We start from the raw sequence: 25,267 nt of genomic DNA, 5'->3' as shown, positions 1-25,267 counted from the left end.
TGGGGGTAGATGAGGTGGATGGGGGTAGTTGAGGGAGATGAGGTAGTTGAGGGTGATGGGGTAGTTGAGGGAGATGGGGTAGATGAGGTGGATGGGGGTCGTTGAGAGAGATGAGGGTAGATGAGGTGGATGGGGGTAGTTGAGGGAGATGAGGGTAGTTGAGGGAGATGAGGGTAGATGAGGTGGATGGGGGTAGATGAGGTGGATGGGGGTAGATGAGGTGGATGGGGGTAGTTGAGGGAGATGGGGTAGTTGAGAGAGATGGGGGTAGTTGAGGGAGATGGGGGTAGATGAGGGAGATGGGGGTAGATGAGGGAGATGGGGGTAGATGAGGTGGATGAAGTAGTTGAGGGAGATGGGGTATTTGAGGGAGATGGGGTAGATGAGGTGGATGGGGTAGATGAGGGAGATGGGGTAGTTGAGGGAGATGGGGTAGATGAGGTGGATGGGGGTAGATGAGGTGGATGGGGGTAGATGAGGTGGATGGGGTAGTTGAGGGGGATGGGGTAGTTGAGGGAGATGAGGGTAGTTGAGGGGGATGGGGTAGTTGAGGGAGATGGGGTAGTTGAGGGAGATGGGGGTAGATGAGGGAGATGGGGTAGATGAGGTGGATGGGGGTAGTTGAGGGAGATGGGGTAGATGAGGGAGATGGGGGTAGTTGAGGTGGATGGGGGTAGATGAGGGAGATGGGGGTAGTTGAGGGAGATGGGGGTAGATGAGGTGGATGGGGGTAGTTGAGGGAGATGGGGTAGTTGAGGGTGATGGGGTAGTTGAGGGAGATGGGGTAGATGAGGTGGATGGGGGTCGTTGAGGGAGATGAGGGTAGATGAGGTGGATGGGGGTAGTTGAGGGAGATGAGGGTAGTTGAGGGAGATGAGGGTAGATGAGGTGGATGGGGGTAGATGAGGTGGATGGGGGTAGATGAGGTGGATGGGGGTAGTTGAGGGAGATGGGGTAGTTGAGAGAGATGGGGGTAGTTGAGGGAGATGGGGTAGATGAGGGAGATGGGGGTAGATGAGGGAGAAGGGGGAAGATGAGGTGGATGAAGTAGTTGAGGGAGATGGGGTAGATGAGGGAGATGGGGGTATTTGAGGGAGATGGGGTAGATGAGGTGGATGGGGTAGATGGGGGAGATGGGGGTAGTTGAGGGAGATGGGGGTAGATGAGGTGAATGGGGGTAGTTGAGGGAGATGGGGGTAGATGAGGGAGATGGGGGTAGATGAGGGAGATGGGGTAGTTGAGGGAGATGGGGTAGTTGAGGGAGATGGGGTAGTTGAGGGAGATGGGGTAGATGAATTGGATGGGGGTAGATGAGGTGGATGGGGGTAGATGAGGGGGATGGGGTAGTTGAGGGGGATGGGGTAGTTGAGGGAGATGAGGGTAGTTGAGGGGGATGGGGTAGTTGAGGGAGATGGGGTAGATGATGCGGATGGGGGTAGATGAGGGAGATGGGGGTAGATGAGGTGGATGGGGTAGATGAGGTGGATGGGGGTAGTTGAGGGAGATGGGGTAGTTGAGGGAGATGGGGTGGTTGAGGGAGATGGGGGTAGTTGAGGGAGATGGGGGTAGATGAGGTGGATGGGGTAGATGAGGTGGATGGGGGTAGTTGAGGGAGATGGGGGTAGTTGAGGGAGATGGGGGTAGATGAGGTGGATGGGGTAGATGAGGTGGATGGGGGTAGTTGAGGGAGATGGGGTAGTTGAGGGAGATGGGGTGGTTGAGGGAGATGGGGGTAGTTGAGGTGGATGGGGGTAGTTGAGGGAGATGGGGTAGTTGAGGGAGATGAGGGTAGTTGAGGGAGATGGGGGTAGTTGAGGGAGATGGGGTAGTTGAGGGAGATGGGGTAGTTGAGAGAGATGGGGGTAGTTGAGGGAGATGGGGGTAGATGAGGGAGATGGGGGTAGATGAGGGAGATGAGGTGGATGAAGTAGTTGAGGTGGATGGGGTAGATGGGGGAGATGGGGGTAGTTGAGGGAGATGGGGGTAGATGAGGTGAATGGGGGTAGTTGAGGGAGATGGGGGTAGATGAGGGAGATGGGGGTAGATGAGGGAGATGGGGTAGTTGAGGGAGATGGGGTAGTTGAGGGAGATGGGGTAGTTGAGGGAGATGGGGTAGTTGAGGGAGATGGGGTAGATGAGGTGGATGGGGGTAGATGAGGTGGATGGGGGTAGATGAGGTGGATGGGGTAGTTGAGGGGGATGGGGTAGTTGAGGGAGATGAGGGTAGTTGAGGGGGATGGGGTAGTTGAGGGAGATGGGGTAGATGATGCGGATGGGGGTAGATGAGGGAGATGGGGGTAGATGAGGTGGATGGGGTAGATGAGGTGGATGGGGGTAGTTGAGGGAGATGGGGTAGTTGAGGGAGATGGGGTGGTTGAGGGAGATGGGGGTAGTTGAGGGAGATGGGGGTAGATGAGGTGGATGGGGTAGATGAGGTGGATGGGGGTAGTTGAGGGAGATGGGGGTAGATGAGGTGGATGGGGTAGATGAGGTGGATGGGGGTAGTTGAGGGAGATGGGGTAGTTGAGGGAGATGGGGTGGTTGAGGGAGATGGGGGTAGTTGAGGTGGATGGGGGTAGTTGAGGGAGATGGGGTAGTTGAGGGAGATGAGGGTAGTTGAGGGAGATGGGGGTAGTTGAGGGAGATGGGGTAGTTGAGGGAGATGGGGTAGATGAGGTGGATGGGGGTAGTTGAGGGAGATGGGGTTAGTTGAGGGAGATGGGGTAGTTGAGGAGGATGGGGGTAGTTGAGGGAGATGGGGTAGATGAGGTGGATGGGGTAGATGAGGTGGATGGGGGTAGATGAGGTGGATGGGGGTAGTTGAGGGAGATGGGGTAGATGAGGTGGATGGGGTAGTTGAGGGAGATAGGGGTAGATGAGGTGGATGGGGGTAGTTGAGGGAGATGGGGGTAGTTGAGGGAGATGGGGGTAGTTGAGGGAGATGGGGTAGTTGAGGGAGATGGGGTAGATGAGGTGGATGGGGGTAGATGAGGTGGATGGGGGTAGATGAGGTGGATGGGGGTAGTTGAGGGAGATGGGGGTAGTTGAGGTGGATGGGGGTAGTTGAGGGAGATGGGGTAGATGAGGTGGATGGGGGTAGTTGAGGGAGATGGGGGTAGATGAGTGAGATGGGGTAGTTGAGGTGGATGGGGGTAGATGAGTGAGATGGGGGTAGTTGAGGTGGATGGGGTAGATGAGGGAGATGGGGGTAGTTGAGGGAGATGGGGTAGATGAGGGGGATGGGGGTAGTTGAGGGAGATGGGGGTAGATGAGGTGGATGGGGTAGATGAGGTGGATGGGGGTAGTTGAGGGAGATGGGGGTAGTTGAGGGAGATGGGGGTAGATGAGGTGAATGGGGGTAGTTGAGGGAGATGGGGGTAGATGAGGGAGATGGGGGTAGATGAGGGAGATGGGGTAGTTGAGGGAGATGGGGTAGTTGAGGGAGATGGGGTAGTTGAGGGAGATGGGGGTAGATGGGGTAGATGAGGGTAGATGAGGTGGATGGGGGTAGTTGAGGGAGATGGGGTAGTTGAGGGAGATGAGGGTAGTTGAGGGAGATGGGGTAGTTGAGGGAGATGGGGTAGATGGGGTAGATGAGGGTAGATGAGGTGGATGGGGGTAGTTGAGGTGGATGGGGTAGATGAGGGAGATGGGGTAGATGAGGGAGATGGGGTAGTTGAGGGAGATGGGGTAGTTGAGGTGGATGGGGGTAGTTGAGGTGGATGGGGAGGGTTGAGGGAGATGGGGTAGATGAGGTGGATGGGGGTAGTTGAGGGAGATGGGGGTAGTTGAGGTGGATGGGGTAGATGAGGGAGATGGGGTAGATGAGGGAGATGGGGTAGTTGAGGGAGATGGGGTAGTTGAGGGAGATGGGGTAGATGAGGTGGATGGGGGTAGATGAGGGAGATGGGGGTAGTTGAGGGAGATGGGGTAGTTGAGGTGGATGGGGTAGATGAGGGAGATGGGGGTAGATGAGGGAGATGGGGTAGTTGAGGGAGATGGGGTAGTTGAGGGAGATGGGGTAGATGAGGTGGATGGGGGTAGATGAGGGAGATGGGGTAGATGAGGGAGATGGGGGTAGTTGAGGGAGATGGGGTAGTTGAGGGAGATGGGGTAGATGAGGTGGATGGGGGTAGATGAGGGAGATGGGGGTAGATGAGGGAGATGGGGGTAGATGAGGGAGATGGGGGTAGATGAGGGAGATGGGGGTAGATGAGGGAGATGGGGGTAGATGAGGGAGATGGGGTAGTTGAGGGAGATGGGGTAGTTGAGGGAGATGGGGTAGATGAGGTGGATGGGGGTAGATGAGGGAGATGGGGTAGATGAGGGAGATGGGGGTAGTTGAGGGAGATGGGGTAGTTGAGGGAGATGGGGTAGTTGAGGGAGATGGGGTAGATGAGGTGGATGGGGGTAGATGAGGGAGATGGGGTAGTTGAGGGAGATGGGGTAGATGAGGTGGATGGGGTAGATGAGGTGGATGGGGGTAGTTGAGGGAGATGGGGGTAGTTGAGGGAGATGGGGGTAGTTGAGGGGGATGGGGTAGTTGAGGGAGATGGGGTAGATGATGCGGATGGGGGTAGATGAGGGAGATGGGGGTAGATGAGGGAGATGGGGGTAGTTGAGGGAGATGGGGTAGTTGAGGGAGATGGGGTAGATGAGGTGGATGGGGGTAGATGAGGGAGATGGGGTAGATGAGGGGGGTGGGGGTAGTTGAGGGATATGGGGTAGTTGAGGGAGATGGGGTAGATGAGGTGGATGGGGGTAGATGAGGGAGATGTGGTAGATGAGGGGGATGGGGGTAGTTGAGGGAGATGGGGTAGTTGAGTTGGATGGGGGTAGTTGAGGGGGATGGGGGTAGATGAGGTGGATGGGGTAGATGAGGTGGATGGGGTAGTTGAGGGAGATGGGGTAGATGAGGTGGATGGGGTAGATGAGGTGGATGGGGGTAGTTGAGGGAGATGGGGGTAGTTGAGGGAGATGGGGGTAGTTGAGGGAGATGGGGTAGATGATGCGGATGAGGGTAGATGAGGGAGATGGGGTAGATGAGGTGGATGGGGGTAGTTGAGGGAGATGGGGTAGTTGAGGGAGATGGGGGTAGATGAGGGAGATCGGGTAGATGAGGTGGATGGGGGTAGTTAAGGGAGATGGGGTAGATGAGGGAGATGGGGTAGATGAGGGAGATGGGGGTAGTTGAGGTGGATGGGGGTAGATGAGGGAGATGGGGTAGATGAGGGAGATGGGGGTAGTTGAGGTGGATGGGGTAGTTGAGGGAGATGGGGTAGATGAGGGAGATGGGGGTAGTTGAGGTGGATGGGGTAGTTGAGGGAGATGGGGTAGATGAGGGAGATGGGGGTAGTTGAGGGAGATGGGGGTAGATGAGGGAGATGGGGTAGTTGAGGGAGATGGATGGGGGTAGATGAGGTGGATGGGGGTAGATGAGGTGGATGGGGTAGATGAGGGAGATGGGGTAGTTGAGGGAGATGGGGGTAGATGAGGGAGATGGGGTAGTTGAGGGAGATGGATGGGGTAGATGAGGTGGATGGGGGTAGATGAGGTGGATGGGGTAGATGAGGTGGATGGGGTAGTTGAGGGAGATGGGGTAGATGGAGTAGATGAGGGTAGATGAGGTATATGAGGGTAGATGAGGTAGATGGGGTAGATGGGGTAGATGAGGTAGATGGGGTAGATGGGGTAGATGGAGGTAGATGGAGTAGATGAGGGTAGATGGGGGTAGATGGAGGTAGATGAGGGTAGATGGAGGTAGATGAGGGTAGATGAGGGTAGATGAGGGTAGATGAGGGTAGATGAGGGTAGATGGGGGTAGATGAGGGTAGATGGGGTAGATGGGGGTAGATGGGGGTAGATGGGGTAGATGAGGGTAGATGAGGGTAGATGGGGTAGATGAGGTAGATGGGGGTAGATGGGGGTAGATGAGATAGATGAGGTAGATGAGGGTAGATGGGGTAGATGGGGGTAGATGGGGTAGATGAGGGTAGATGGGGGTAGATGGCGGTAGATGGGGGTAGATGGGGTAGATGGGGGTAGATGGGGGTAGATGGGGTAGATGAGGTAGATGAGGTAGATGAGGTAGATGGGGTAGATGAGGGTAGATGAGGGTAGATGAGGATAGATGAGGGTAGATGAGGATAGATGAGGTAAGAGGAGGGTAGATGGGGGTAGATGAGGGTAGATGAGGTAGATGAGGTAGATGAGGGTAGATGAGGGTAGATGAGGTAGATGAGGTAGATGAGCGTAGATGATGGTAGATGAGGTAAGAGGAGGGTAGGTGAGGGTAGATGAGGGTAGATGAGGTAGATGAGGGTAGATGAGGTAGATGAGGGTAAATGAGGGTAGATGAGGTAGATGATGGTAGATGAGGGTAGATGATGGTAGATGAGGTAGATGGTGGTAGATGAGGTAAGAGGAGGGTAGATGAGGGTAGATGGGGTAGTTGAGGGAGATGGGGTAGTTGAGGGAGATGGGGGTAGTTGAGGGAGATGGGGGTAGTTGAGGGAGATGGGGTAGATGAGGGAGATGGAGGTAGTTGAGGTGGATGGGGGTAGATGAGGTGGATGGGGGTAGTTGAGGGAGATGGGGTAGTTGAGGGTGATGGGGTAGTTGAGGGAGATGGGGTAGATGAGGTGGATGGGGGTCGTTGAGGGAGATGAGGGTAGATGAGGTGGATGGGGGTAGTTGAGGGAGATGAGGGTAGATGAGGTGGATGGGGGTAGATGAGGTGGATGGGGGTAGTTGAGGGAGATGGGGTAGTTGAGAGAAATGGGGGTAGTTGAGGGAGATGGGGGTAGATGAGGGAGATGGGGGTAGATGAGGTGGATGAAGTAGTTGAGGGAGATGGGGTATTTGAGGGAGATGGGGTAGATGAGGTGGATGGGGTAGATGAGGGAGATGGGGTAGTTGAGGGAGATGGGCTAGATGAGGTGGATGGGGTAGATGAGGTGGATGGGGGTAGATGAGGTGGATGGGGTAGTTGAGGGGGATGGGGTAGTTGAGGGAGATGAGGGTAGTTGAGGGGGATGGGGTAGTTGAGGGAGATGGGGTAGTTGAGGGAGATGGGGGTAGATGAGGGAGATGGGGTAGATGAGGTGGATGGGGGTAGTTGAGGGAGATGGGGTAGATGAGGGAGATGGGGGTAGTTGAGGTGGATGGGGGTAGATGAGGGAGATGGGGGTAGTTGAGGGAGATGGGGGTAGATGAGGTGGATGGGGGTAGTTGAGGGAGATGGGGTAGTTGAGGGTGATGGGGTAGTTGAGGGAGATGGGGTAGATGAGGTGGATGGGGGTCGTTGAGGGAGATGAGGGTAGATGAGGTGGATGGGGGTAGTTGAGGGAGATGAGGGTAGTTGAGGGAGATGAGGGTAGATGAGGTGGATGGGGGTAGATGAGGTGGATGGGGGTAGATGAGGTGGATGGGGGTAGTTGAGGGAGATGGGGTAGTTGAGAGAGATGGGGGTAGTTGAGGGAGATGGGGGTAGATGAGGAAAATGGGGGTAGATGAGGGAGATGGGGGTAGATGAGGTGGATGAAGTAGTTGAGGGAGATGGGGTAGATGAGGGAGATGGGGGTATTTGAGGGAGATGGGGTAGATGAGGTGGATGGGGTAGATGGGGGAGATGGGGGTAGTTGAGGGAGATGGGGGTAGATGAGGTGAATGGAGGTAGTTGAGGGAGATGGGGTAGATGAGGGAGATGGGGGTAGATGAGGGAGATGGGGTAGTTGAGGGAGATGGGGTAGTTGAGGGAGATGGGGTAGTTGAGGGAGATGGGGTAGTTGAGGGAGATGGGGTAGATGAGGTGGATGGGGGTAGATGAGGTGGATGGGGGTAGATGAGGTGGATGGGGTAGTTGAGGGGGATGGGGTAGTTGAGGGAGATGAGGGTAGTTGAGGGGGATGGGGTAGTTGAGGGAGATGGGGTAGATGATGCGGATGGGGGTAGATGAGGGAGATGGGGGTAGATGAGGTGGATGGGGTAGATGAGGTGGATGGGGGTAGTTGAGGGAGATGGGGTAGTTGAGGGAGATGGGGTGGTTGAGGGAGATGGGGGTAGTTGAGGGAGATGGGGGTAGATGAGGTGGATGGGGTAGATGAGGTGGATGGGGGTAGTTGAGGGAGATGGGGGTAGTTGAGGGAGATGGGGGTAGATGAGGTGGATGGGGTAGATGAGGTGGATGGGGGTAGTTGAGGGAGATGGGGTAGTTGAGGGAGATGGGGTGGTTGAGGGAGATGGGGGTAGTTGAGGTGGATGGGGGTAGTTGAGGGAGATGGGGTAGTTGAGGGAGATGAGGGTAGTTGAGGGAGATGAGGGTAGTTGAGGGAGATGGGGTAGATGAGGTGGATGGGGGTAGTTGAGGGAGATGGGGTTAGTTGAGGGAGATGGGGTAGTTGAGGTGGATGGGGGTAGTTGAGGGAGATGGGGTAGATGAGGTGGATGGGGTAGATGAGGTGGATGGGGGTAGATGAGGTGGATGGGGGTAGTTGAGGGAGATGGGGTAGATGAGGTGGATGGGGTAGTTGAGGGAGATAGGGGTAGATGAGGTGGATGGGGGTAGTTGAGGGAGATGGGGGTAGTTGAGGGAGATGGGGGTAGTTGAGGGAGATGGGGGTAGTTGAGGGAGATGGGGTAGATGAGGTGGATGGGGGTAGATGAGGTGGATGGGGGTAGATGAGGTGGATGGGGGTAGTTGAGGGAGATGGGGGTAGTTGAGGTGGATGGGGGTAGTTGAGGGAGATGGGGGTAGTTGAGGGAGATGGGGGTAGTTGAGGGAGATGGGGTAGTTGAGGGAGATGGGGTAGATGAGGGAGATGGGGGTAGTTGAGGGAGATGGGGTAGATGAGGGAGATGGGGGTAGTTGAGGGAGATGGGGTAGATGAGGTGGATGGGGTAGATGAGGTGGATGGGGTAGATGAGGTGGATGGGGTAGATGAGGTGGATGTGGGTAGATGAGGTGGATGGGGTAGTTGAGGGAGAAGGGGTAGATGAGGGAGATGGGGGTAGTTGAGGGAGATGGGGTAGTTGAGGGAGATGGGGTAGATGAGGTGGATGGGGGTAGATGAGGTGGATGGGGGTAGTTGAGGGAGATGGGGTAGATGAGGTGGATGGGGGTAGTTGAGGGAGATGGGGGTAGATGAGTGAGATGGGGTAGTTGAGGTGGATGGGGGTAGATGAGGGAGATGGGGGTAGTTGAGGTGGATGGGGTAGATGAGGGGGATGGGGGTAGTTGAGGGAGATGGGGGTAGATGAGGTGGATGGGTAGATGAGGTGGATGGGGGTAGTTGAGGGAGATGGGGGTAGTTGAGGGAGATGGGGGTAGATGAGGTGAATGGGGGTAGTTGAGGGAGATGGGGGTAGATGAGGGAGATGGGGGTAGATGAGGGAGATGGGGTAGTTGAGGGAGATGGGGTAGTTGAGGGAGATGGGGTAGATGAGGGAGATGGGGGTAGTTGAGGGAGATGGGGGTAGTTGAGGGAGATGGGGTAGATGAGGGAGATGGGGGTAGTTGAGGGAGATGGGGTAGATGAGGTGGATGGGGTAGATGAGGTGGATGGGGTAGATGAGGTGGATGTGGGTAGATGAGGTGGATGGGGTATTTGAGGGAGAAGGGGTAGATGAGGGAGATGGGGGTAGTTGAGGGAGATGGGGTAGTTGAGGGAGATGGGGTAGATGAGGTGGATGGGGGTAGATGAGGTGGATGGGGGTAGTTGAGGGAGATGGGGTAGATGAGGTGGATGGGGGTAGTTGAGAGAGATGGGGGTAGATGAGTGAGATGGGGTAGTTGAGGTGGATGGGGGTAGATGAGGGAGATGGGGGTAGTTGAGGTGGATGGGGTAGATGAGGGAGATGGGGGTAGTTGAGGGAGATGGGGGTAGATGAGGTGGATGGGGTAGATGAGGTGAATGGGGGTAGTTGAGGGAGATGGGGGTAGTTGAGGGAGATGGGGGTAGATGAGGTGAATGGGGGTAGTTGAGGGAGATGGGGGTAGATGAGGGAGATGGGGGTAGATGAGGGAGATGGGGTAGTTGAGGGAGATGGGGTAGTTGAGGGAGATGGGGTAGTTGAGGGAGATGGGGGTAGATGGGGTAGATGAGGGTAGATGAGGTGGATGGGGGTAGTTGAGGGAGATGGGGTAGTTGAGGGAGATGAGGGTAGTTGAGGGAGATGGGGTAGTTGAGGGAGATGGGGTAGATGGGGTAGATGAGGGTAGATGAGGTGGATGGGGGTAGTTGAGGTGGATGGGGTAGATGAGGGAGATGGGGTAGATGAGGGAGATGGGGTAGTTGAGGGAGATGGGGTAGTTGAGGTGGATGGGGGTAGTTGAGGTGGATGGGGAGGGTTGAGGGAGATGGGGTAGATGAGGTGGATGGGGGTAGTTGAGGGAGATGGGGGTAGTTGAGGTGGATGGGGTAGATGAGGGAGATGGGGTAGATGAGGGAGATGGGGTAGTTGAGGGAGATGGGGTAGTTGAGGTAGATGGGGTAGATGAGGTGGATGGGGTAGATGAGGGAGATGGGGTAGATGAGGGAGATGGGGTAGTTGAGGGAGATGGGGTAGTTGAGGTGGATGGGGTATATGAGGGAGATGGGGGTAGATGAGGGAGATGGGGGTAGATGAGGGAGATGGGGGTAGATGAGGGAGATGGGGTAGTTGAGGGAGATGGGGTAGTTGAGGGAGATGGGGTAGATGAGGTGGATGGGGGTAGATGAGGGAGATGGGGTAGATGAGGGAGATGGGGGTAGTTGAGGGAGATGGGGTAGTTGAGGGAGATGGGGTAGATGAGGTGGATGGGGTAGATGAGGTGGATGGGGTAGATGAGGGAGATGGGGTAGTTGAGGGAGATGGGGTAGATGAGGTGGATGGGGTAGATGAGGTGGATGGGGGTAGTTGAGGGAGATGGGGGTAGTTGAGGGAGATGGGGGTAGTTGAGGGGGATGAGGTAGTTGAGGGAGATGGGGTAGATGATGCGGATGGGGGTAGATGAGGGAGATGGGGGTAGTTGAGGGAGATGGGGTAGTTGAGGGAGATGGGGTAGATGAGGTGGATGGGGGTAGATGAGGGAGATGGTGTAGATGAGGGGGTTGGGGGTAGTTGAGGGATATGGGGTAGTTGAGGGAGATGGGGTAGATGAGGTGGATGGGGGTAGATGAGGGAGATGTGGTAGATGAGGGGGATGGGGGTAGTTGAGGGAGATGGGGTAGTTGAGTTGGATGGGGGTAGTTGAGGGGGATAGGGGTAGATGAGGTGGATGGGGTAGATGAGGTGGATGGGGTAGTTGAGGGAGATGGGGTAGATGAGGTGGATGGGGTAGATGAGGTGGATGGGGGTAGTTAAGGGAGATGGGGGTAGTTGAGGGAGATGGGGGTAGTTGAGGGGGATGGGGTAGTTGAGGGAGATGGGGTAGATGATGCGGATGGGGGTAGATGAGGGAGATGGGGTAGATGAGGTGGATGGGGTTAGTTGAGGGAGATGGGGTAGTTGAGGGAGATGGGGGTAGATGAGGGAGATGGGGTAGATGAGGTGGATGGGGGTAGTTAAGGGAGATGGGGTAGATGAGGGAGATGGGGGTAGTTGAGGTGGATGGGGGTAGATGAGGGAGATGGGGTAGATGAGAGAGATGGGGGTAGTTGAGGTGGATGGGGTAGTTGAGGGAGATGGGGTAGATGAGGGAGATGGGGGTAGTTGAGGTGGATGGGGTAGTTGAGGGAGATGGGGTAGATGAGGGAGATGGGGGTAGTTGAGGGAGATGGGGGTAGATGAGGGAGATGGGGTAGTTGAGGGAGATGGATGGGGGTAGATGAGGTGGATGGGGGTAGATGAGGTGGATGGGGTAGATGAGGGAGATGGGGTAGTTGAGGGAGATGGGGGTAGATGAGGGAGATGGGGTAGTTGAGGGAGATGGATGGGGGTAGATGAGGTGGATGGGGGTAGATGAGGTGGATGGGGTAGATGAGGTGGATGGGGTAGTTGAGGGAGATGGGGTAGATGGAGTAGATGAGGGTAGATGAGGTATATGAGGGTAGATGAGGTAGATGGGGTAGATGGGGTAGATGAGGTAGATGGGGTAGATGGGGTAGATGGAGGTAGATCGAGTAGATGAGGGTAGATGGGGGTAGATGGAGGTAGATGAGGGTAGATGGAGGTAGATGATAGTAGATGAGGGTAGATGAGGGTAGATGGGGGTAGATGGGGTAGATGGGGGTAGATGGGGGTAGATGGGGTAGATGAGGGTAGATGAGGGTAGATGGGGTAGATGGGGGTAGATGGGGTAGATGAGGTAGATGGGGGTAGATGGGGGTAGATGAGATAGATGAGGTAGATGAGGGTAGATGGGGGTAGATGGGGGTAGATGAGGTAGATGGGGTAGATGGCGGTAGATGGGGGTAGATGGGGTAGATGAGGGTAGATGGGGGTAGATGGGGTAGATGAGGGTAGATGAGGTAGATGAGGTAGATGGGGAAGATGAGGATAGATGAGGTAAGAGGAGGGTAGATGGGGGTAGATGAGGGTAGATGAGGTAGATGAGGTAGATGAGGGTAGATGATGGTAGATGAGGTAAGAGGAGGGTAGATGAGGGTAGATGAGGGTAGATGAGGTAGATGAGGGTAGATGAGGTAGATGAGGGTAAATGAGGGTAGATGAGGTAGATGATGGTAGATGATGGTAGATGAGGGTAGATGAGGTAGATGGTGGTAGATGAGGTAAGAGGAGGGTAGATGAGGGTAGATGAGGGTAGATGAGGGTAGATGAGGTAGATGGGGGTAGATGAGGGTAGATGAGGGTAGATGAGGTAGATGAGGTAGATGAGGGTAGATGAGGGTAGATGAAAGTAGATGAGGGTAGATGAGGTAGATGAGGGTAGATGAGGTAGATGAGGGTAGATGATGGTAGATGAGGGTAGATGATGGTAGATGAGGTAGATGGTGGTAGATGAGGTAAGAGGAGGGTAGATGAGGGTAGATAAGGGTAGATGAGGTAGATGAGGTAGATGAGGGTAGATGAGGGTAGATGGGGGTAGATGGGGTAGATGAGGGTAGATGAGGTAGATGAGGGTAAATGAGGGTAAATGAGGTAGATGGGGGTAGATGAGGGTAGATGAGGGTAGATGAGGGTAGATGAGGGTAGATGAGGTAGATGAGGGTAGATGAGGGTAGATGAGGTAGATGAGGGTAGATGAGGTAAATGAGGGTAGATGGGGGTAGATGAGGGTAAATGAGGTAGATGAGGTAGATGGGGGTAGATGAGGGAGATGGGGTAGATGAGGGGGGTGGGGGTAGTTGAGGGAGATGGGGTAGTTGAGGGAGATGGGGTAGATGAGGTGGATGGGGGTAGATGAGGGAGATGGGGTAGATGAGGGGGATGGGGGTAGTTGAGGGAGATGGGGTAGTTGAGGGAGATGGGGTAGTTGAGGTGGATGGGGGTAGTTTAGGGGGATGGGGGTAGATGAGGTGGATGGGGTAGATGAGGTGGATGGGGGTAGTTGAGGGAGATGGGGTAGATGAGGTGGATGGGGTAGATGAGGTGGACGGGGGTAGTTGAGGGAGATGGGGGTAGTTGAGGGAGATGGGGGTAGTTGAGGTGGATGGGGTAGATGAGGTGGATGGGGTAGTTGAGGGAGATGGGGTAGTTGAGGGAGATGGGGTAGTTGAGGGAGATGGGGGTAGATGAGGGAGATGGGGTAGATGAGGTGGATGGGGTAGATGGGGGTAGATGGGGTAGATGCGGGTAGATGAGGTAGATGAGGTAGATGAGCGTAGATGATGGTAGATGAGGTAGATGGTGGTAGATGAGGTAGATGGGGTAGATGAGGGTAGATGAGGGTAGATGAGGTAGATGGGGTAGATGGGGTAGTTGAGGGTAGATGAGGTAAGATGAGGTAGATGGGGTAGATGGGGTAGATGAGGGTAGATGAGGGTAGATGAGGTAGATGAGGGTAAATGAGGTAGATGGAGGTAGATGAGGTAGATGAGGGTAGATGGGGTAGATGAGGTAGATGAGGGTAGATGAGGGTAGATGAGGTAGATGAGGGTAGATGAGGTAAGATGGGGTAGATGAGGGTAGATGAGGTAGATGGAGGTAGATGGAGGTAGATGGAGGTAAATGGGGTAGATGAGGGTAGATGAGGGTAGATGAGGATAGATGAGGTAAGAGGAGGGTAGATGGGGGTAGATGAGGGTAGATGAGGGTAGATGAGGTAGATGAGGTAGATGAGGGTAGATGAGGTAGATGAGGTAGATGAGCGTAGATGATGGTAGATGAGGTAGATGGTGGTAGATGAGGTAAGAGGAGGGTAGATGAGGGTAGATGAGGGTAGATGAGGGTAGATGAGGTAGATGAGGGTAAATGAGGGTAGATGAGGTAGATGAGGGTAGATGATGGTAGATGAGGGTAGATGATGGTAAATGAGGTAGATGAGGTAGATGAGGTAAGAGGAGGGTAGATGAGGGTAGATGAGGGTAGATGAGGTAGATGGGGGTAGATGAGGGTAGATGAGGGTAGATGAGGTAGATGAGGGTATATGAGGTAGATGGGGGTAGATGGGGTAGATGAGGGTAGATGAGGTAGATGAGGGTAAATGAGGGTAGATGAGGGTAGATGAGGGTAGATGGGGGTAGATGAGGGTAGATGAGGGTAGATGAGGGTAGATGAGGGTAGATGAGGGTAGATGAGGGTAGATGAGGTAGATGAGGGTAGATGAGGTAAATGAGGGTAGATGGGGGTAGATGAGGGTAAATGAGGTAGATGAGGTAGATGGGGTAGATGGGGGTAGATGGGGGTAGATGAGGGTAGATGAGGTAGATGGGGTAGATGAGGTAGATGGTGGTAGATGAGGTAAGAGGAGGGTAGATGAGGGTAGATGAGGGTATATGAGGGTAGATGAGGGAGATGGGGTAGATGAGGTGGATGGGGTAGATGGAGGTAGATGGAGGTAGATGGGGGTAGATGAGGTAGATGGGGGTAGATGGGGAAGATGAGGGTAAATGAGGTAGATGAGGTAGATGAGGTAGATGGGGTAGATGGGGGTAGATGGGGGTAGATGAGGGTAGATGAGGTAGATGGGGTAGATGAGGTAGATGGTGGTAGATGAGGTAAGAGGAGGGTAGATGAGGGTAGATGAGGGTAGATGAGGGTAGATGAGGGAGATGGGGTAGATGAGGTGGATGGGGGTAGATGGAGTAGATGAGGGTAGATGGGGGTAGATGGAGGTAGATGAGGTAAGAGGAGGGTAGATGAGGGTAGATGAGGGTAGATGAGGGTAGATGAGGTAGATGGTGGTAGATGGGGGTAGATGAGGGTAGATGAGGGTAGATGAGGTAGATGAGGTAGATGAGGGTAGATGAGGTAGATGAGGGTAGATGATGGTAGATGAGGGTAGATGATGGTAGATGAGGTAGATGGTGGTAGATGAGGTAAGAGGAGGGTAGATGAGGGTAGATGAGGGTAGATGAGGGTAAATGAGGGTAGATGAGGGTAGATGAGGTAGATGGGGGTAGATGAGGGTAGATGAGGGTAGATGAGGTAGATGAGGTAGATGAGGGTAGATGAGGTAGATGAGGGTAGATGAGGTAGATGAGGTAGATGAGGGTAGATGAGGGTAGATGGGGTAGATGAGGTAGATGAGGGTAGATGAGGTAAGATGAGGTAAGATGGGGTAAGATGGGGTAGATGAGGTAGATGGAGGTAGATGGGGGTAGATGGAGGTAAATGGGGTAGATGAGGGTAGATGAGGGTAGATGAGGGTAGATGAGGTAAGAGGAGGGTAGATGAGGGAAGATGAGGGTAGATGAGGGTAGATGAGGTAGATGAGGTAGATGAGGGTAGATGAGGTAGATGAGGTAGATGAGCGTAGATGATGGTAGATGAGGTAGATGGTGGTAGATGAGGTAAGAGGAGGGTAGATGAGGGTAGATGAGGGTAGATGAGGGTAGGTGAGGTAGATGAGGGTAGATGAGGTAGATGAGGGTAAATGAGGGTAGATGAGGTAGATGAGGGTAGATGATGGTAGATGAGGGTAGATGATGGTAGATGGTGGTAGATGAGGTAAGAGGAGGGTAGATGAGGGTAGATGAGGGTAGATGAGGGTAAATGAGGGAAATGAGGGTAGATGGGGGTAGATGAGGGTAAATGAGGTAGATGAAGTATATGGGGTAGATGGGGGTAGATGAGGGTAGATGAGGTAGATGGGGTAGATGAGGTAGATGGTGGTAGATGGAGGTAGATGGAGGTAGATGGGGGTAGATGGGGGTAGATGGGGGTAGATGAGGGTAAATGAGGTAGATGAGGTATATGGGGTAGATGGGGGTAGATGGGGTAGATGAGGGTAGATGAGGTAGATGGGGTAGATGAGGTAGATGGTGGTAGATGAGGTAAGAGGAGGGTAGATGAGGGTAGATGAGGGTAGATGAGGGTAGATGAGGGAGATGGGGTAGATGAGGTGGATGGGGGTAGATGGAGGTAGATGGAGGTAGATGGGGTAGATGAGGGTAGATGAGGGTAGATGAGGGTAGATGGGGTAGATGAGTTAGATGGGGGTAGATGAGGTAGATGAGGTAGATGAGGGTAGATGAGGGTAGATGGGGGTAGATGAGGTAGATGGGGGTAGATGAGGTAGATGAGGGTAGATGGGGGTAGATGAGATAGATGGGGGTAGATGGGGGTAGATGAGATAGATGAGGTAGATGAGGGTAGATGAGGGTAGATGGGGGTATATTAGTTAATTGGGGATAGATGAGGTAGATGAGGTAGATGGGGGTAGATGAGATAGATGAGGGTAGATGGGGGTAGATGGGGTAGATGGAGGTAGATGGAGGTAGATGGGGGTAGATGAGGTAGATGGGGGTAGATGGAGGTAGATGAGATAGATGAGGTAGATGAGGGTAGATGGGGGTAGATGAGGGTAGATGGGGGTAGATGGGGGTAGATGGAGGTAGATGAGGTAGATGAGGGTAGATGAGGGTAGATGAGGGTAGATGGGGTAGATGAGGTAGATGGCGATAGATGGCGATAGATGAGGTAGATGAGGTAGATGGCGATAGATGAGGTAGATGAGGGTAGATGAGGTAGATGAGGGTAGATGGGGGTAGATGAGATAGATGAGGTAGATGATGGTAGATGAGGTAGATGAGGGTAGATGGGGGTAGATGAGGGTAGATGGGGGTAGATGAGGGTAGATGAGGGTAGATGAGAGTAGATGAGGAAAGATGAGGTAGATGAGGTAGATGAGGTAGATGGGGTAGATGGGGTAGATGGGGGTAGATGAGGGTAGATGAGGGTAGATGAGAGTAGATGAGGTAAGATGAGGTAGATGAGGTAGATGAGGTAGATGGGGTAGATGGGGGTAGATGAGGGTAGATGGGGTAGATGGGGGTAGATGAGGTAAGATGAGGTAGATGGGGTAGATGAGGGTAGATGAGGGTAGATGAGGTAGCCTCAGTACACAAATTAAAGCAACAAGCAATTTACTTATGTTAAAACTTAACATTTGTTTATAAATCAGCTCTCCAGTAAACCCACCAACATATGTACCTTTGTTAAAACTTGTGATGATGTACAGTCCCAGTCAGAAGGTTGGACACACCTACTCATTCAAGGGTTTTAATTTATTCTTTACTATTTTCTACATTGTAGAATAATAGTGAAGACATCAGAACTATGAAATAACACATATGGAATCATGTAGTAACCAAAAAAGTGTTTAAAAAAAATCTCTATATATTTTATTTTTGAGATACCACAAAATCAGCCAACAAGTGCTCAGTATATGTGGGAACTCTAAGACTGTTGGAAAAGCATTCCAGGAGAAGCTAGTTGAGAGAATGCCAAGAATGTGCAAAGCTTTCATCAAGGCAAAGGGTGGCTACTTTGAAGAATCTCAAATATAAAATATATTTTGGGGGGTTACTACATTTTACATTTACATTTTAGTCATTTAGCAGACGCTCTTATCCAGAGCGACTTACAGTAGAGTGCATACATTTTTATTACATTTACATACAGAGACAAGGATATCCCTACCGGCCAAACCCTCCCTAACCCGGACGACGCTATGCCAATTGTGCGTCGCCCCACGGACCTCCCGGTTGCGGCCGGCTGCGACAGAGCCTGGGCGTGAACCCAGAAACTCTGGTGGCGCAGCTAGCACTGCGATGCAGTGCCCTAGACCACTGCGCCACCCGGGAGGCTTACTACATGATTTCATAGTTTTGGTGTTTTCAATATTTCACAATGTAGAAAATAGTAAAAAATAAAGAAAAACCCTTGAATGAGTAGGTGTATCCAAACTTTTGACTGGTACCGTAGTCAGTTTCTAACAATTAGACCACAGTTCAGACAGAAACGCATCGTAATTATAATGTTGACATAACACAGCGACATCAATTAATCTCACTAATCTCATTTTAATTGGATTAACCATCTGGGACTGACTCTCTAGACCCATTTAATCCTAATCTCATCATCTGATAATCAACTCAGATTATGACCTCTTCTCATCAGAAATATGAGGTTGCAGCAGAAAAAGCATATATATATATTTATATATAAACACACACACATATACACATATATAAAGATTTATCATATCGCATATATTTTTGACTGATTATGTTTCTGTCCGGGTAAAGCCTCTAGTCATCTCCTGTAATGTTAGTTCATTAAGGAGAGGAGAGGAGAGGAGAGGAGAAGGTAGAGGTAGAGGAAGAGGTAGACGTAGAGGTAGAGGTAGAGGTAGAGGTAGAGGTAGAGGTAGAGGTAGAGGAGAGGAGAGGAGAGGAGAGGAGAGGAGAGGTAGATGAGAGGTAGAGGAGAGGAGAGGTAGAGGTAGAGGTAGAGGAGAGGAGAGGTAGAGGTAGAGGTAGAGGTAGAGGAGATGAGAGGAGAGGAGAGGAGAGGTAGAGGAGACGAGAGGAGAGGAAGATGAGAGGTAGAGGAGAGGAGAGGTAGAGGTAGAGGTAGAGGAGAGGTAGAGGTAGAGGTAGAGGTAGAGGTAGAGGTAGAGGGAGAGGAGAGGAGAGGAGAGGTAGAGGAGAGGTAGCAGAGAGGTAGCAGAGAGGTAGAGGAGAGGAGAGGTAGAGGAGAGGAGAGGAGAGGAGAGAGGAGAGGAGAGGTAGCAGAGAGGTAGAGGAGAGGAGAGGAGAGGAGAGGTAGAGGAGAGGTAGAGGAGAGGAGAGGAGAGGAGAGGAGAGGTAGAGGAGAGGAGAGGTAGATGAGAGGTAGAGGAGAGGTAGAGGAGAGGAGAGGTAGAGGTAGAGGTAGAGGAGAGGAGAGGTAGAGGTAGAGGTAGAGGTAGAGGAGATGAGAGGAGAGGAGAGGTAGCAGAGAGGTAGCAGAGAGGTAGAGGAGAGGAGAGGTAGAGGAGAGGAGAGGAGAGGAGAGAGGAGAGGAGAGGTAGCAGAGAGGTAGAGGAGAGGAGAGGAGAGGTAGAGGAGAGGTAGAGGAGAGGAGAGGAGAGGAGAGGAGAGGAGAGGTAGAGGAGAGGAGAGGTAGATGAGAGGTAGAGGAGAGGTAGAGGAGAGGAGAGGTAGAGGTAGAGGTAGAGGAGAGGAGAGGTAGAGGTAGAGGTAGAGGTAGAGGAGATGAGAGGAGAGGAGAGGTAGAGGAGACGAGAGGAGAGGAAGATGAGAGGTAGAGGAGAGGAGAGGTAGAGGTAGAGGTAGAGGAGAGGTAGAGGTAGAGGTAGAGGTAGAGGGAGAGGAGAGGAGAGTTGAGGAGAGGAGAGGAGAGGTAGATGAGAGGAGAGGAGAGGAGAGGAGAGGAGAGGAGAGGAGAGGAGAGGTAGCAGAGAGGTAGAGGAGAGGAGAGGAGAGGTAGAGGAGAGGTAGAGGAGAGGTAGAGGAGAGGTAGAGGAGAGGAGAGGAGAGGAGAGGAGAGGTAGCAGAGAGGTAGAGGAGAGGAGAGGAGAGGAGAGGAGAGGTAGAGGAGAGGTAGAGGAGAGGAGAGGAGAGGAGAGGAGAGGAGAGGAGAGGTAGCAGAGAGGTAGAGGAGAGGAGAGGAGGAGAGGAGAGGTAGAGGAGAGGTAGAGGAGAGGTAGAGGAGAGGAGAGGAGAGGAGAGGAGAGGAGAGGAGAGGAGAGGAGAGGAGAGGAGAGGTAGCAGAGAGGTAGCAGAGAGGTAGAGGACCCCTCTCTCTCTGATTTACTGCTGCAACCTCATATTTCTGATGAGAAGAGGTCATAATCTGAGTTGATTATCAGACGATGAGATTAGGATTAAATGGGTCTAGAGAGTCAGTCCCAGATGATTAATCCAATTAAAATGATATTAATTGATGTCGCTGTGTTATGTCAACATTATAATTACGATGCGTTTCTGTCTGAACTGTGGTCTAATTAAAATGACTATGGTTCCGGCTTTCATCCTTGGCTAAAAAATATAACGCCACAACGTGATGGTGGTGCTACGTCCGCGTTTAGGGCGATGTTAAAAATCACACATCTGTAACCACCTCCATCTGTAACCTCCATCTGTAACCATCTGTAACCACCTCCGTCTGTAACCTCCATCTGTAACCATCTGTAACCTCCATCTGTAACCACCTCCATCTGTAACCACCTCCATCTGTAACCTCCATCTGTAACCATCTGTAACCACCTCCATCTGTAACCTCCATCTGTAACCATCTCCATCTGTAACCTCCATCTGTAACCATCCGTAACCACCTCCATCTGTAACCTCCATCTGTAACCATCTGTAACCATCTCCATCTGTAACTATCTGTAACCACCTCCATCTGTAACCTCCATCTGTAACCATCTGTAACCGCCTCCATCTGTAACCACCTCCATCTGTAACCATCTGTAACCATCTCCATCTGTAACCTCCATATGTAACCATCTGTAACCACCTCCATCTGTAACCTCCATCTGTAACCACCTCCATCTGTAACCTCCATCTGTAACCACCTCCATCTGTAACCTCCATCTGTAACCATCTGTAACCACCTCCATCTGTAACCTCCATCTGTAACCATCTGTAACCTCCATCTGTAACCATCTGTAACCATCTGTAACCACCTCCTTTGGCCTCTTGTGTGTTTAAAAACTAAAAAGTGTCAGGGTTACCTTACACATTACTGCATAGTAATTAACGAGCTGCCCTGATGAGGGTCTGCTTAAAGCACAGGTCAGAGTGGATATACCATCTACAGTATATATATATATATATCAACAGAAATAAACATCCTCATCTTTCATAATCAAACAATCCAGATAATTATTCAACAAGAACCCCTGGAAGAACGAAGCCAGCTGCAATGTATCCCTGTTCAAGTCCCTTTAGAAGATTCTCCATGGTGGAAGGAACGTGAGACACTGCAGTATCCTGCAGTGTGTGTGTGTGTGTGTGTGTGTGTGTGTGTGTGTGTGTGTGATGGAGGCCTGTGTGATGGCTAGCAGTGGGTGCCTATAGCAGCCTAGCACTGTTAACTACAGAGTGTCACTGAGCATGCCCACTGGGGTCCAGGTAGGTGACTACTGAGCATGCCCACTGGGGTCCAGGTAGGTAACTACTGAGCATGCCCACTAGGGTCCAGGTAGGTGACTACTGAGCATGCCCACTGGGGTCCAGGTAGGTAACTACTGAGCATGCCCACTGGGGTCCAGGTAGGTAACTACTGAGCATGCCTACTAGGGTCCAGGTAGGTAACTACTGAGCATGCCCACTGGGGTCCAGGTAAGTGACTACTGAGCATGCCCACTGGGGTCCAGGTAGGTGACTACTGAGAATGCCCACTGGGGTCCAGGCAGGTGACTACTGAGCATGCCCACTGGGGTCCAGGTAGGTGACTACTGAGCATGCTCACTGGGGTCCAGGCAGGTGACTACTGAGCATGCCCACTGGGGTCCAGGTAGGTGACTACTGAGCATGCCCACTGGGCTCCAGGTAGGTGACGGGGAGATTGACGTGAAACAGGTAGATCATCAGAAAGCCCTGGTCCTTTTCCTCCTCACCCCTCCTCGACTTGCATCACCGCTCCTCACCCTTCCACACCCATCCCTGACCTGCATCACCCCTCCTCACCCTTCCACACCCATCCCTGACCTGCATCACCCCTCCTCACCCCTCCACACCCATCCCTGACCTGCATCACCCCTCCCCGACCTGCATCACCCCTCATCACCCCTCCCCGACCTGCATCACCCCTCCTCACCTCTCTACACGCCTCCACGACCTGCATCACCCCTCCACACCCATCCCTGACCTGCATCACCCCTCCTCACCTCTCTGCACCCCTCCTCGACCTGCATCACCCCTCCTCACCCCTCTACACCCCTCTATACCCCTCTTCGACCTGCATCACAGCTCCTCACCCCTCCTCACCCCTCGATGCCCCTCTACACCCCTCCTCACCCCTCCTCACCCCTCTACACGCCTCCTCAACCTGCATCACCCCTCCTCACCTCTCTGCACCCCTCCTCGACCTGCATCACCCCTCCTCACCCCTCTACAACCCTCTATACCCCTCTTCGACCTGCATCACCCATCCTCACCCCTCTACACCCCTCCTCACCCCTCGACGCCCCTCTACACCCCTCCTCACCCCTCTACACCCCTCTATACCCCTCTTCGACCTGCATCACTCCTCCTCACCCCTCCACACCCCTCCTCAACCCTTCAGTCTACAATCCAGATTAGACTGTTTGTCTATGTTCAGTCTACAATCCAGATTAGACTGTTTGTCTATGTTCAGTCTACAATCCAGATTAGACTGTTTGTCTATGTTCAGTCTACAATCCAGATTAGACTGTTTGTCTATGTTCAGTCTACAATCCAGATTAGACTGTTTGTCTATGTTCAGTCTACAATCCAGATTAGACTGTTTGTCTATGTTCAGTCTACAATCCAGATTAGACTGTCTATGTCTCTGATCTGAGCTCAGTGGAGTCTCTCTCTCTTTCTCTGTGAGATGGGATTCCGGCTGATCGTGATTGACTAACGCGCGCTCGTAGTTAGTGTGTGTTGTTAACTTACGGGTGTTGCTAGGCTGAGAGTCCATGGGGATCAACAGCTTGGTACGTGTTGCCCTCCTGGCAGCTAGAGAGCGCTCTAACGTAGAGATGCAGCTGGAAGCCTCATCGTTGTCTCCACCTGGAAGGAAAATAATTATTGTATGTATTGTCTATTTTGAAGTTTTGTTGCCATTTTATTATTGTACTCAGGGATCCCTTGTAAATAATTAATTAATAATAACAATAATAATAACAATTAATAATAATTCCTTTTTTCATTGGAATTCCACCTGACTAAATGAAGGATACAGGAAAACGAAGAAGAAGACGTTGAACCAATGGCGATTAGTGTCTAGGCAGGGGGTGGCAACCTTTATGACTTGAAGTAATTTTGGTTAAAACATTTTTTTTTAATAATAACAAGAAAAGTTTTTTGAGGGAGCCGCACGGAAAAAATGTGAGCCCTTTTCATGCATAGTAGAGTCAATATCTTATATTCAACACCACAGATAGCAGTCGGATCACCACGGAATCTAGTGTTTCGGTGAAGATGAGAGGGAGAATCAAAGTGAACATACAGTGTGCTACAGCAGAGATGGTACGTTTTTTTGCAGAGAGGCTCATTCTCACCATCCCTCAGCTCTTCCTCCTCCCTCTAATTAGACCCCTCAAAAAAGGGGACACTGTCTTCCAGCGGATGGAAAAACTCTAGTCGCACTTCATTACTTCAGCCTCACGCACCTTTTCAAGCTGTTACTCCTATTACAAGAGAACTTGAAAATGTTCCTTGATATAAAAAAAAAGACCCAAGACGATAATAATAACACTCAAGCCTACGGATGCACTTTGCAGGAAGTGGAAAGGCCGGAGAGAAGGAGTTTACGGCTTATAAAAAGGGGTTGACAGTGAATTCACTCATAGAAACAGCAGCTCTTTGTTGTATTTGTTGACAGTCGTTCTCTAGTGATGGCTTTGAAATCTCACAAAGTATCAACTTCCACGTGGGCCGGTGGAAGCTGCAGACACAGTGATCTGATTGGCCTTGCAGTAGGCCCACAGGTGCACTTGATTTGCACTCAGGGACCACCGGTAGGGCGGAGTTTGAACTTTGAGACGCATGAAATGGTTCTAAATGAGGAACACTTTGACTATCCGGCGCGCTGGGCAGCTGAATCAAGCGCACCTCCAGCAAACAGCGCAAAACGGATCAAATAAATAATATTTTTTTGGAGCGGGATCTATAAATAACCAGGAAGTGGCGAGGGGGGGGGGGGGGGATCTATAAATAACCAGGAAGTGGCGAGGGGGGGGGGATCTATAAATAACCAGGAAGTGGCGAGGGGGGGTGAGGGGGGGTTTGAAGAGCTGCGTATGGCTCAGGAGACACGGGTTTGCCGACCCCTGGTCTGTGGAGTATGAGTTTAGTAGCCTCCCTCAGCAACCAAAGTGAGGAAAATAAACAAATATATTTGTATTCAAAACAGATTTAGACTATTATTGCCTTTACTGCTTTGTTAACTATAATACCAAAGTCCTTTACATCTGGATAAGAAATCAAATCGATAAAACACTCTGCATCTTCATCACAGACATATTATGAACAGAGATATTATGAACAGAGATATTATGAGCAGAGATATTATGAGCAGAGATATTATGAACAGAGATATTATGAGCAGAGATATTATGAGCAGAGATATTATGAACAGAGATATTATGAACAGAGATATAATGAACAGAGATATTATGAGCAGAGATATTATGAGCAGACATATTATGAACAGAGATATTATGAACAGAGATATTATGAGCAGACATATTATGAACAGAGATATTATGAACAGAGATATTATGAACAGAGATATTATGAACAGAGATATTATGAACAGAGATATTATGAACAGACATATTATGAACAGAGATATTATGAACAGAGATATTATGAGCATACATATTATGAACAGAGATATTATGAACAGAGATATAATGAACAGAGATATTATGAACAGAGATATAATGAACAGAGATATTATGAACAGAGATATAATGAACAGAGATATTATGAACAGAGATATTATGAACAGAGATATTATGAACAGAGATATAATGAACAGACATATAATGAACAGAGATATTATGAGCAGAGATATTATGAACAGACATATTATGAACAACATCATAGAGAAACAGCCACCTTTAATGTGAAGAAATACTTTTAAAGAGAATGATGATAACAGAAGGTGACAGTTTCCCCCCTCAGAGACACTAAAGTTTATCCTATCCTTCTCCCTTTTCTGATACATTTTTCCTTTA

General features: G+C 51.5%; 1 protein-coding gene across 1 annotated transcript in view; it reads right to left on the bottom strand.

Moving 5' to 3' along the window:
• The window catches only part of LOC129819106 (netrin receptor DCC-like), a 241,853-nt gene that overhangs the window by 46,224 nt on the left and 170,362 nt on the right, over positions 1–25,267 (bottom strand). Inside the window, exon 20 of the mRNA XM_055875675.1 lies at positions 22,977–23,093. Coding sequence (XP_055731650.1) covers positions 22,977–23,093 — 117 coding nt within the window. The remainder of the gene's footprint in view (positions 1–22,976; positions 23,094–25,267) is intronic.

Source organism: Salvelinus fontinalis, chromosome 21 (assembly GCF_029448725.1).
Source record: "Salvelinus fontinalis isolate EN_2023a chromosome 21, ASM2944872v1, whole genome shotgun sequence".
Taxonomy (NCBI): domain Eukaryota; kingdom Metazoa; phylum Chordata; class Actinopteri; order Salmoniformes; family Salmonidae; genus Salvelinus; species Salvelinus fontinalis.
This window is presented reverse-complemented; position numbering and strand designations above follow the sequence as displayed.